The sequence below is a fragment of the Felis catus genome, chromosome F2, assembly GCF_018350175.1.
Source record: "Felis catus isolate Fca126 chromosome F2, F.catus_Fca126_mat1.0, whole genome shotgun sequence".
Taxonomy (NCBI): domain Eukaryota; kingdom Metazoa; phylum Chordata; class Mammalia; order Carnivora; family Felidae; genus Felis; species Felis catus.
The window spans coordinates 78,756,531-78,769,941 of record NC_058385.1 but is presented as its reverse complement, the minus strand read 5'-3'; the positions used below and the strand labels follow the sequence as shown (position 1 = coordinate 78,769,941).

General features: G+C 49.5%; 1 protein-coding gene across 5 annotated transcripts in view; it reads left to right on the top strand.

Moving 5' to 3' along the window:
- The window catches only part of COL22A1 (collagen type XXII alpha 1 chain), a 260,776-nt gene that overhangs the window by 182,186 nt on the left and 65,179 nt on the right, over positions 1–13,411 (top strand). For all 5 annotated transcript variants that reach the window (XM_023248206.2, XM_023248207.2, XM_019823180.3 and 2 more), the window contains exons 41-43: positions 9,014–9,049; positions 10,449–10,502; positions 11,638–11,682. In XM_023248206.2, the coding sequence (XP_023103974.2) occupies positions 9,014–9,049; positions 10,449–10,502; positions 11,638–11,682 (135 nt within the window). The remainder of the gene's footprint in view (positions 1–9,013; positions 9,050–10,448; positions 10,503–11,637; positions 11,683–13,411) is intronic.

Sequence of the window (13,411 nt, the reverse complement as noted above, 5' to 3'; positions counted from 1 at the left end):
CATAGATGGCTGTCTTTTCTCTGCGTCCTCAAAGGGTGGAGGAATGAGGGACCTCTCTCCAGGTTCTCTTTTCTAAGGACACTAATTCCAGTCATGAAGCCTCTGCTCTCATTACCTAGTCACCTCTCGAAGGCCCATTTCCAGACACCATCATGAGGGAACTTTGGTTTCCATGTAAGAATTTGGGGAAGACATAAACATTCAGTCTGTAGCACCTGTCTTACTATTATTGAAAAGAAGCTCAAATACCCAGTCCTTTTCAAATGCTACTACTAAGCCTCATCATATCCAAACTATTCATGCATTGTTGTTACCGCTATTTAACCCAGTCTAACTCCACCCCTATGCTGGATATAAACCAGAGCAGCACATGACCCCAGTCTCTGCTTGGTTTTGCATTCAAGAACTACCGACCTCAATAAAAACCCATTAAAGGAACCCTACTTTTTGTCTCTCAAATAATTTGAGAGGAAATCCAGTTTCTTACCCACAATATCACTCATAAAACAGAAATTCCCTTTTCTTCCATCTGTGGTCCTCTTACATACCACCGTTGGTCTTGGGTCCCTCACTCTGTCCCTGAAATTCTCCAGGGACCCCCCCCCCTCCAGCTTGCCTCATTTGCTCACCACCAGAAATGACCACAGCCCTTCCATCTCACATGGGGTGCGGGGCTCCTGTCTCCTTAAAAGTGCCTGAAACCATGGAGCAGGCATATGGAATCCCCTTGGGAATGTCCAGTTTTAGTCTGTCTTTCTTCCAAAGAAATTCTCAGAACAAATCCTCCTGCTTCATTACATCAACCGTATCTTTTGTCTTTGGCTATTTTTTTTTTTTCAGTTTTTTGGTAGCTGGAAGGAACAGGGTTCAAGCGTTGTTATTTCTGAAACCCTCCTTCTCCTGGGGCCTGATCTGGAGTGAGGATTCTGCCTCATGTAGGAATTAACCCTAGAATAGAAAACTTTTTGTAAGGGAAGCTGTAAGGTGAATGTAGGGCTCTCCGTCACGTAGCAGGTCTCTGTAGATCCCGGTCTGTTCCCTGCGGGCTCACCGTGTCAGGCCCTTAATCAGAACGCCAGTCGGTAGAGGGGGACATCGTCCACCCCACCTCCCACTTCAGAGCCAGCTAAAGTAAGCCATGAAATATGTTCATGCCTAAGTGATTCCACCTGAAAAGTAATTGGCTGGCTGCAGCCAAGGGGCTATAAATCAACTCTTTATTGTCTTTCCTCTTCAACTTATTACAAGCTTCCGTGGCGGACGAAAGCTTACTGAATTTTCATAAATCCTGTCTTTGGCCCCTTGCCTAGGCTCTTGATGACCTGGGAATCTGCACAGAGGATGCAGGGGTGCGCTGAGAGTCAGGGGAGGTGAAGGAGGGGGTGATGCCAGGGGTGTGGGTTCACCAGGGACTCAGCTGCCTCTTTACGGGACCAGGGCCATTTGCCGAGTGGTCTGTGTCTGGCCTGGTGCCCAGTGTAGAAGCCTGCGTACCCACCGCCTCCTGCAGTCCTGTGAATGTGCCCTACCACTGGGTGAAAGCTGCCTTCTGCAGAAGCCTCTCCTGAGAACAGGGTTCAGTGCAAGGAGTTTATTTGGGAAATGCTCCAGAAATCACTACTTGGGGGGTAGCCTGCGGGGGAAGGAAGGGAAGTGAGGGAGACTGTGTTCACGAGCAGGCTTGGGCTGTGGACGACTAGGGCTTCCTTCTGCTGACAGCCCGGGAGAGGTGAGAGGCCTGGTGCATCGCAGACTTGTTCTCCAATGGGGGGGGAAGGCGGGGGTGTATGTGTGTGTCCACTCCTGTTGGCCAGCAGGTGGAGGCTGCTCCCTGCAGGGCTGACTCCCAGGAGCTCTCAGCCTGCCCCGTCCTCAGGCCAAGAGTTGTCCTGTAGCTCCAGAAAGCCCGGGATGCTGCCAGGTGCCAGGGGGAGGGGGCATTTGGAGAGGGGCGCTGATGGCTCGACTACATCACTGTTTTCCAGGTTAACAATCTGAGGTTCATGAGGTGGAGTGACTTGGCCAATGTCACATAGCTCGTCCTGTGCCAGGGCCAGGATGCACATCACCTCCCACATCCTCCCAAAGCACTTCTCTTCGCCTGTGTCACCTCACCCGGTGGTTTCAGCAGGATGAGCAGGATTATCCATTTCCATTAAGCGCTCCCATTAAGGACGGATCAGCTTATAAGTTACTCTTCACGTCCTCCCTTCCCTGGCATTATGCTCTGAGGCCTTTGGCATCCGGGAGCAGTGCCGACCCCGCTGGCAGGGAGCCCTGGCTTTCCCTGCCAGCCTGTGCACCTCACTGGACAGGGATATGGGTGGCAAAGCAGCTGTGGGGGGTTTGGCTTCTAGATTCAGGACACTCACAAAAAACCCCTTTAATCTCCAAGTTGCCTCTGATCTCCCTTTAGCAAGGTTTTAAACGCTTAAAAACGATCCAGCTTAGGCCTGAGGGCAGATCACAGTGCTACTGAACCTCACCGAACCCAGGAGCTCGAGGTCTGCAAGGGCGAGATTCCCGCTGACGACCGTGTCCCCTGAGACCCACGCCTTCTGATTCTGTCAGTTTCTTCATGGGTGAAGTGCCTGTAATTTCTGTAGCGGCAGCAGGGGTGTCGTGAGGTTACATCATGATAACATTGGTAATGGCACCTGGCACCCTGCCTTTGACCTTCTGATGTCATAAAAATCCTCCCCCGACCTTTCCTTCCCGTCTGCAGTCTTTTGTACCGACGCCCTCCTTGGTGTAGGTAGAGTCGCATGTCAGTCAGGACTGGCTCGCTGTTAGGCTGACAGCCCGATGGAAGAAAGAAGGATGGAGCTGATGATGTGCAATAAAATGTGTCAGTGTCCTAACAGTTTTTTTTTTAACTCCCCATCATCTAGGAAATAGTATAGTAAGACTAGAGATAAAAGCTCCTGAAAGGTGGCAGAACAGTAACCCCAGCGAGCCCGCTGGTTGGCCTCCAGGGGGCAGCAGTGAGCAGGGCAACCAGGACCTGTGGGTCCTGTTCTCCTTTTCATGTGCCAGTGAAGACAGAGAGGTAACACCACTTGCCTGAAGTGACAGCTGGGACTTGGCGGAGCTAGGGTTGGGCCCCGAGCATCCTGCCGCGCTCCGGGCAGGGCAGCGATAGTGACACGTCCATGCTGGCGAGTCTTCACGGGACGGCGTCTTCTCCGCGCACCGTGGCTTCTGAGCTACGACTCAGGAGGCTAGCGGTTGTTCTCTGCCCCTTTCTTTATGGAGGTACAGTTGCCACACAAGGTCACGTCGGTTTCAGGTTGTACAGAAGCGTGGCGTTTTGTTCATGTGTCTTATCTGCCTGTTTGGTTCTGTTCCTTTGTGTTAGGAGAACCAGAGAGCCGCTCAGGTCAGGCCGTCCCAAGGAGGAGGCTGGCCAGTTTCCCTCGAAGGGAGTTGGTGCAGCCACGTGGCCGCTTATCTGGCCCTGCTGGCGGACATTTCTCAGGCATTTCACTATGGGCATTTCTCAGTAGTTACCCCAAAGCTGATGCCCAGGGAATGTGCAGGTCTTTGCTCACTGACACGCACTCCCATCCTGTTCTGTGCACAGGGCGAGGTGCGGAGGGTGTGGATGGTGAGACACCCTCATACCCTAGAGCTCTGCATATGACCAGGAACTGAGTATCCCACTCTTGGTGTTTAGATTCAAGTCTTGGTTGATGAAACAAAAAGATTTTTTTAATTTTTTTTTCAACATTTATTTATTTTTGGGACAGAGAGAGACAGAGCATGAACGGGGGAGGGGCAGAGAGAGAGGGAGACACAGAATCGGAAACAGGCTCCAGGCTCTGAGCCATCAGCCCAGAGCCCGACGCGGGGCTCGAACTCACGGACCGCGAGATCGCGAGATCGTGACCTGGCTGAAGTCGGACGCTTAACCGACTGCGCCACCCAGGCGCCCCAAAAAGATTTTTTTAAAATTTTTCTGTTTGTTTACTAATCCATTTTGAGAGAGAAAGAGCATGAGCAGGGGAGGGGCAGAGAGAGAGGGAGGGAGAGAGAAAATCCCAAGCAGGCTGTGCACTGTCAGCACAGAGCCCAATGCAGGGCTCGAACTCATGAACTGTGAGATCATGACCTGAGCCGAAACCAAGAGTGGGACCCTTGACTGACTGAGCCAGCCAGGTGCCCCCAAAAATGTTTTAAAATAAGTTTCCACGGTCACTTCTGGTTGGGAGCTCTCCTTCCAATCTCTGTGGCTGATCTCAATTCCTTTACAGTGGGCCAGGCTGTTGTTCTGGCCTCGTTTGGCCTCCCTCCTACCTCACTCCTGGATTTCCACCCTGGCCTCCCCGCCTGGCCTTCTCCAGCCGCTGGGGTGCCCACACCACCCCAGAGCCTGGATCTGAGCTCATCCGTAACTCGGAAGCCTCTCCTGAGGGGCACTGCAGGCCCTTCTCACCCAGGCAGACCCCAGCTGCCCTGGAAAAGTATGGCTACAGCCACCAGGCATTCCCATGTCAAGGAAAGGAACTGTTCTTTCCTGCGCAAAGCTTGACTTCTCCTCTGCCGGGGTCGTGCTTGCCCTTCCCTGCCTGTGAAGCCCACCGGCCTCTTCCCCCAACCTCTCTCCCCTGGCATCCTCTGGGTAAAGCCTCCCCCAAGTCTCTCAGGCAGGCGTCAGCAGCTCTGGCATCTTTCAACCCAGACCCATTGAGTCCCCATTGGTTATTCGAAGGGTGGGTTTCCTTACTTGAGCACTGAGTGTAGGCATCCTCCGTGACCACCACAGAGCCTGGCACACGTTAGCGTTCAGATAAAAGACCGTGGAGCAGAAAATTGCACCTTGGTGTTAGGTTATCAGTGGGGAGAAGGGGTGAGAGGTGACCAACCTTCAAAGGAGGGAAACAGTGATGTCAGCATAGCAGCATAGCAGAGGAAAAGTGTTTAGCGTATCCAGAGCCTCTCGGGGCTTTTGGTTTTGTGAGTTTTCACTGTCTGCAATTACCAGCAAATAACAGAAGCATTGTGGTGCATGTGTATGCATGTGTGTATACTATGTGTGCATACTACATATATAGTGTATGTGTGTATATAGTGTATACGTGTATATATGGTGTATATAGTATATTTATAGTATATGTACACACATACATACACACTGTATATACTTATATTTATCAAGCATATATATTTTATATTTATGTAGTGTGTATGATATATAATGTATATGATATACATATAGTATAATATACATTTAGTATATAGTATACATATATAGTATATATAATATACATATGGTATAATATACATACAGTACATAGTGTGTAGTATACAGATAGTGTATATACACGCATACACACACTCTATACTTATACTTCTTGAGTATATATACTTTATAATTATGTGGTGTATATAATATACAGTATATATAATATGCATATAGTATAATACATATAGACCCCATAGTATACAGTATACATATGCATACATACATATACACTATATGTATACTTACATTTATCAAGGAGAAATTCAGATACACCAAAAGAATATTTTGGGAGAATAGCCAAATGAGCCTCACGCAGCCACACTTAGCTCTAACAACCAGCATCCCTGTTCAAGGACACTGCTTCCTATTCATCCTCAACTGCCCTCCATTATTTTGAAGCAAATCCCAGATGTGTCTCATTTTATCTGTAAATAATTTTGGTATGTTTCTAAAAGACAATGACTTTTTAAATGCAACCACAGTTTCATTATTACACTCCCCAAAGCAATTTCATAACGTCATCAAATATCCAGTCAATGGCCAAGTTCATATTTCTTCCATAAATGCCATGCTTCCGTAGTTCTCTTTTGTTCGAATCAAGACCCAAATAGAGACAGTAATTGGCTGATTTTTTTTTAATTTCTTTTATAAATATGTAGACTTCCCTCCATTATTTTTTCTTTCCTTTTGCAGTTTATTTATTGATGAAACAAGATTTACTTTTTGGTCTCATAGAGCTTCCCACAGTCTGGAATTTGCTAATTTACTAGTTTAACACATTGCCCTGTGCCTGCATTTTCTATACATCAGTAATTGGGCCTAGAGCCTTGATCAGATTCAGGCTTGATGTTTTTGGCAAGACTTCACAGGGAGTGCGTTCTTCCATCAGGAAGCACATGATGTCTGGTGGTCTCTCTCGTGGTGATGTTCACACTCTTTGATGTCCGATGCTTAGATCAATTAGCACATCAAGGGTTGCAAATTGATGCCTTTCTTGTTCTACCAACTCTTTTTTATGGATCTGCTAGAATACTTCTAGATGGAGGAAAGGTCCCTCAATTATAATTTACATACTCAGTGGTACAATTCATATGGTACAATACATATGGAATGTTCCAGTGTTCCCCTTCAGTTATTTTCAAATAATGACTTGATTCCCTAGCATCTCACAAAGATGATTAATTAGGTGCTTTTGTTTTTCATCAGTAATTTTGAACTCATGGATTCAAATACATTTGATGCGTTTTTATGTATCTTGGTTATTCTTCCTGTTGATGCGCAGGTTGTCTTAGCCGATGCCAATAGGAGCTTATCCCCGTTGACCCTGAGTACCTTTGACAAAAGCCTAGCAGTCTCTAATCGTGTCCTTGCTTCTTGGAATGACAAGGTGCTCTAGGTTTGTGTACATTCCTTGTCCAGATCTGGGATCAGTCATTTCTCCAGGGAGCTGTTTCCTTCTAGTGGAACATGGTACCAAAGGCCAAGATATGTGTGTTGGGGTAAAGTGGCTGTTGAGCAAGCATGTCATAGGGCATAGTCTTGGAAAAGAGGGTTGTGGTTGTTGAAAACATGCTTAGGCTTCACGTGTAAGAATGCTATTATACACACCATCCTCCTCAACTTAAATTTCTTGAACGTATACTGACAAAAGAGCTGTGAGGGTGGGCCATGCACTGAATGGCTTAGTTCTCTACTTAGAGCATCTGTTTTCACTTCTGATCACTCAAGGCAAGGTGGCCATCTAGCTCTGCATTCTGCATGGGAGACCAAAGCTCAGAGACAAAGTCACTTGCTTAAGGCCAAACAGCTAATAATCGATAAAGCTAAGATTTGAAATGAAAGCCTTTTTGACAATAGAATTCATCTTTCACATGTGGATTTTATATGAAGTAACGTGAGAGAGAAATTTGGAGCTCAGTGTAATGAGCAAGTTAAGTGCTTGAGGTCGGTCATGGAGTTTCATTTAGAACCCAGGGTGCCTCTGAAGTGACCTGGCAGTGTTCCCCTTGCTGGTAATCAGTTGTCCCTGGGTCCTTTCCTTGAGGAATGAGTGCAGTCTCAGTAGAGAAGTACTTGGAAGAGCGTAGACTTCAGATGTGTGTGCGTTGGCCCATGTATACATTGACTGACACATGGCGGAACCAATGAGAAGTAAGGCAGGGAAAGTGTCTTCAGAGGCAAATAGACCCGAAATAGAAGTAGGTGTCTTGTCTTATCTGCTTGACTTACCTGCTTGCCCGTAGGCCTCTGGAGACTCCCCATCCTTTCTTCAGTGCACTTAAGAGGATGCTACCTCTGTTTTATCAGGTAGTTCTGGAATGACTTTTTGTTTGAGAGAGAGAGCGCGCTCACATGAGCTAGGGAGAGGGACAGAGAAAGAGAGAGAGAGAGAGAGAGAGAGAGAGAGAGAGAGAGAGAGAGAGAATCTCAAGCAGGCTCCACTCTGGGCATTGAGCTTCATCCCATGACCTGGGATCATGACCTGAGCTGAAATCAAGAGTCAGATGCTCAACTGACTGAGCCAACTGGGCGCCCCATCTGGGACATATTTAATAAGCAGACTTTAAGGTTACCTGGCTTGTCATATTACCTGGCTTGTCAGAAACCTATGCATTTATGTGCAATCCTTCTTCCTCTTGGGAATATCTGGGAAGTTCTCCTGGGCTCTGCCACACAGAGACGCAGGGTACGCTAGACTGGGCAGGAGGTGTGTTAACCCCTCTGTCGAGTGACTCCCGGTGTGGTTTGGGCAAGCCCCAGTCTCCTCTGGCCTGTCTCTGATCATCAGTGAAAAGTGAGCGTGATTACACCTGATTCCAAAGTTCCCATACTCTAAAATGTTCATTTTGATGGAGTCCCATTTGCTCTGCTGTACTTTGCCGTAACTGCCACGGGGCACTGTGCTGAGTGCTGGAGAGACCATGCCTAGCAAGGTGCTCAGTACCCACCTGACCACGCAGCACTCAGCCATTCAGCGGGGAGGACAGGCCGCCGAGAAGTGAGGCTGGTCTCCAACCTTGCGTCCTGGATGGGGTGCATGGAGGGGCTAGAAGACATCTCTAATGAGCATCCCATGAGGAGCCGGGGAAGGCTTTCCAAGGTGGTGACATCTCAACTGAGAACCGAAGTGTGACAAGAATGTGTCCAGGTAGAAAAGCAGGGCACACTCTTCCACGCAGAAGCATAGCATAGGGAAGATTCAGGGCAAGGGAGGGTTCCGCTCACGGGAGGACCTGAAACCACACACTAATGCCGTAATCAGTGGCCACATCTTAGATGCAATATCCAGAAGCCAAATCCTAAGCTGGATGCACTCATAGCAGGGCGGACCGGGGTGGGGAACATCCCCTGTTAGGAGGTGGGGGCCACCACAGCAGCATCAGCCAAAACAGGCCATGCTGGGGAGTCTGGCCCTGCGTGTGCCCCCAGCATGTCCCAAGCAAGACGAAAGCACAGCACGAGGATCCTGGGATGCTGGCTCCCACCCTGCACCAGAGGTCCAAACTAGAGATAAGCTCAGTGTCAGGAACCAAGTGGGTGCCAGGATAAGGTGGTACCTGTTCAGGGACAAATGGAGAAAGTTCCAGGACGATCTCCATGGGTGGCATTTCCGGGTGTTGTGAGCAGGTGTGACTGTGGCTTAACACCAGGGGGCAGTTAGCTACTCCTTCGAGGACAGTGAAGACCTGGCTTGGAAATCATAGCTACGGTATGTTTACGGTATTTCCTTCTGACTTTACTTACTTGTTTTGTTTGTTTGTTTCTTAGGGACCCTCTGGACCACCAGGAGACAAAGGGCCCCCGGTACAGTATGAGTGAAATGAAGGGCTGGGCTTCATGGAGAAATTCTTTTCTAATTAAAGCAATTTTATATTGGGGCAGCTAAATGAAAGTGGTTTCTACAAATCCCTAACATTAAACAGTTCCAATCTCTAGAAAATAACCGCCAGTCTCTGGAGTGGTAGATTAGGAAGGGGATGGGTGGTCATCGAATCCGGTGTGTGCGTGCTAGAGTTGGGCAGGATGAGACTGGCTTTGCTTTTTTGGCGTCTCTGCATCACAGAAGGACAGCATGGCTTGACGAATTTTATCTAATTACCAGCAGAACCGCCTTTGAGTCCTGGCTTCACCACCCCCAGCCACATTATCCTGATCAAGTTGGCTGGGGGGGGGGGGGATCTCTCTTAATCCGTAAAGTGGGCATGAAAGACCCATGGGCCTTTGCGGAGCTCTGATGGACTAAATGCGGTGAAGCCACAGGATTCTAAGGAGTGGCCGCCATGGATGATAAGCATATGCATGCATTTACCAGGAAAATGTGAATTTCTACAAACTGCCCCCAGAGCGGGAGGAGCTGCATATTAGCACCGATGATGACATATTTTGCATGAAAATTCTGTGCACTCAGTGAGTTCTGAACCGAGAAATGGCGTTTTTATACCCATTTTTTTGTAGATGAGAAAACAGAGGCTCAGAGCAGTTAATTGATAGCCATCAGATTTCAGAACAAGTTAATGTAGCATAGCAATAGGGTTGGTGATACGGCGGATGGGGCTCCTACAGAGGGGTCGATGTGAAGGGGACATTTTGGGAAGTCCTCAGAGAGGCAGGGTTTGCTCCTGAGCTGCCGTGTGGCACAGTTCCGGCACCTGCCAGGACAGAGAGCTGATTCTATTTAAGGAAGGTTTCCACAGGAAGGGAGAGCCACAGTGAAAAATATGTGTGAGAATTCCTGATACTGTCCAGAAATTTTCAACAGAATGGGAATGATTTTCTAATAGAAAGTAATAAATGTCCTCTACGTAGTGGACACTGTGCACAGCCGGCCAGCAGCCCACCAGATGCAGAGGGGTGAGCCCCGGTGCGCTCACCGCGGGAGCTGACCCTGTGACCCTTCCACTCAAGGAAGGGGCCTTCCTCCTGGGCCTGAGCAGGAGGGCTCACAGGGAAGGTGTTCCAGAGCATTCTGTGTGTGTGTGTGTGTGTGTGTGTGTGTGTGTGTGCGCGCGTGTGTGTGACACTCCCACTTCCACAGCAATGGAGAAATGAGTAATCACTGAGCAGGGAATCTTGGCACATGCATTATATCAGATTCCTCATAGTAACAGGCCATTTGTACAATGGGAACCAACTATTGCCAAGGAATGGGGGACCTAATTTTGCTTAAGCTGTTGGCGAGTGACTTACCTTCTTTTTTCCTCAGGGATCCCGAGGCTTACCCGGATTCCCCGGCCCCCAGGGACCAGCTGGCCAGGACGTAAGTAATGAGAAATGGTGCCCACTCAGCTGGGGTTCTTTTGGACCCCCCTGGAAGCCCACCTCCACCATCTCCCAGCCTCCCCTTGACCAGGGAACCCCCGGAGGAATAGTGCTTCTCCACTAATCCCTGCCCCTTCCCCAGGAACATTTTTAGATTTTTGATCTATGACCCAGGTTGATCGTGACCTATGATTTTGTATTGTCTAGTTTTACTCCTTATGCTTTTGTGTTATGCTTTCAGAACCTCATTAGCTCCCAGTGTCCCATACAACGCCTCCTTTTTTTTTTTTTTTTTTTTTTTTTTTGTCAATTTCCTTACCTGGTCCTATCTGCTCAAGTCAGGTGCCATGGACTTGTTCTTCACGGACTTGTTCCTGACCCATCCCTGCAAGGGCTTTCTCCCTTATCTGATGCTAAAGGTGCATCACTTCTGACATCGTGACGACGGTAGTCATCTCTTAGTATCCATTGTCTGGCTTCTGCTCAGATAGATCTGAGCTCCAAGAAGATAGGGACCATGTGTCTTCTACATGGGTGTTGCTCACTGCATCCTCTGACCGGATGGTAGGCTGGCAACAATGAGTTCCTATGAAGCAAAGATGTCTGGCGCCATTAAGCGGTAGCATTTACTCTTAGACATGCATCTCTCCATCTATACATTCAGTTCACTATGGGCAGGGACGATCAGTCACCCTCCCCTTCCCTTCCTTGGTTCCACTGCAGAGGAGGAAGTTACACTCTAGAACCTGTCCACATATTCTCATTTACCTGCCCCAATCTCAACGTGCTATTAGAACCAGTCCTGCTCTCCAAGCTGGCCCTTTCACCTGTGTTTGGAGAAGGATGGTGGGATGTGTGCAGGAGCCGTTTGCAGCTTTGCATTTTGGATAGGAGTCATAGGAGGGTTGGCATATTCTAAATATTTGCCACAGTTGAATACCTTCTGGGAAGCGTTGAGTGCTTGGCTGAGGTTGCAAACCATGCCTTTTCATTGGTGCCAGTCTTTACGGTTGGGTGACTTTTTTTCAACCCTGTTACACTTGGTGGATACAGAGGTGGGGGGGGTGCATGAGCAGAGTGGCTCTGGATGATGAGCTTAGCACAGTTAATGTTTCATTTCTTTCTTCTCTTAGGGTGTACCAGGAAATCCAGGAGAAAGAGGGCCTCCTGGCAAACCAGTATGTCATCTCACTGTTCTGGATGAATATTGACTCTCAAGTCAGGGCTCCAGTGAGAATAAAACACAACTCAGATGGTGTGAGAGGCTGAAGGAGGGACTTCTCACAGAGCCACGGGCGGGGGGCTGATCTGAGATGCTGGGGAGCCCGGAGATAAGCCACGGTGGGAGGCCGACATGGCCATGACCCTGACCCCAGTTTTCAGCACCAAGCGAGACCACAAGGGTGGGGAAGGGCTGCCAAATTGGAGCTGTCGTTGTGGGTTCAAAGCCACTGCCAGAGAGCTGGGCCCAGCATGGGAGCAGGGTCTCCCCAACTCCAGTTTCCTGAAGGTGGCTCTCCTTGTCCACCTTAGCCAAGGCCAGCAGGTACTTAGCCCCATGACACATTCCCCACGGTGCAGCCTCAGGTTGTTGAGTAGGACAGAGGGTAAGAGAGTGGGTCTGGGGGCGGGCAAATGGACCCCACTGTAACTTGCAAATTCCTAACTGGCCCATTTCCTGCCCCTGTCCAGTATGTGAGCGCCATCTGGTTCCCCTTTTATATGATGGGAATGGTGGTAGCCGTGGGGTTGCTGGGAAATGGCTGGTCCACGTGCTGGCTCCTTGGCGGTCTAGCCCATGGCTCCCGCTTGCCGGGAAATGACTGGTCCTGCACGTCGGCTCCTTGGCGGTCTAGCCCAAGGCTCCTGTGGGCTCCCTCACATGCATCATGTATATCCCCCATGTTGCTGTTGGCAGAGAAGCCCAAAGGCTTGGCCAGGTGACCCAGCCACTGGATGGGGTAGAGGGGGCCCTGCAAGAAAGGAGTGGTGAAGATGAGCGATCCAGGCAGGCGGGCAGTGGTGCAGACGCGGGAGAAACTGGTCCACTGATCCACTGAAAGACGTTACCCAGGAGGGAAGAGAGGGTAGCATCAGGGCTGGGGATTCTGAGGTCGCAAGGGGGAGATCATAAGTCTGGTTCTGAAACCAAGATGCTCACGTGCCAGAAGCTTCAGCTCAAGCTGGACCTGAGAGCGTGAGTGTCCTGTAAGCCTGACCTTGAGGACTCAGACAAGCACCCAGGGCTCAGAGGCCACTGTGGGTGCCAGCAACCTTCACACCCTCTCCTGGGGTGCTGGGCACAGAGGAGACCTGGATGGGGATCCTGGTCTATTCAGAAGGGTTCTGGAGGCTGTACCCGTGCGACACGTGACAGGTCATGTGAGAGATTAGGGGCCGCTCACTCACCCTCTTCCTCTGCCCAAGCCAGCTCTGCAGCAGTGAAGTCAGCCCCACAGAAGCCACGTCATTAGCCCGGTGCAAGGCCCCGATGATGCGAGGGGAGAGTAAGGTTCAGGCCGGAGACTAAACGGGGGTTCAAATGACCTCTGCCAAATCTAGCCCTTGACACCTCTCTGCAAAGAGAATTAAGCCAGCACACAGACTGCTGGCAATGTGCAGAAGCATGACTGTCTTATAGCTGGTCACCTGCAGAGGGAGAGGGAGAGAGGGAGGGAGGAAGGGGAGAATAGAGAGAGGAGGGAGAAGAAATAGGTCTGTTTCTCATCACCATTAAAATTCACTGAATGCACTGCCCACAAATGGTCCCAGATACATCCCAGTAGCTGTTGGGGTCTCTGCTCTTGCTGGTCAGAGGGGGTCCCCAAGCCCCCTCAGGCTCAGTGATTCACCGGGAGGACTCCTGGAACTCAGGAAGGCAGCTCCACTCATGGTGACGATGACAGT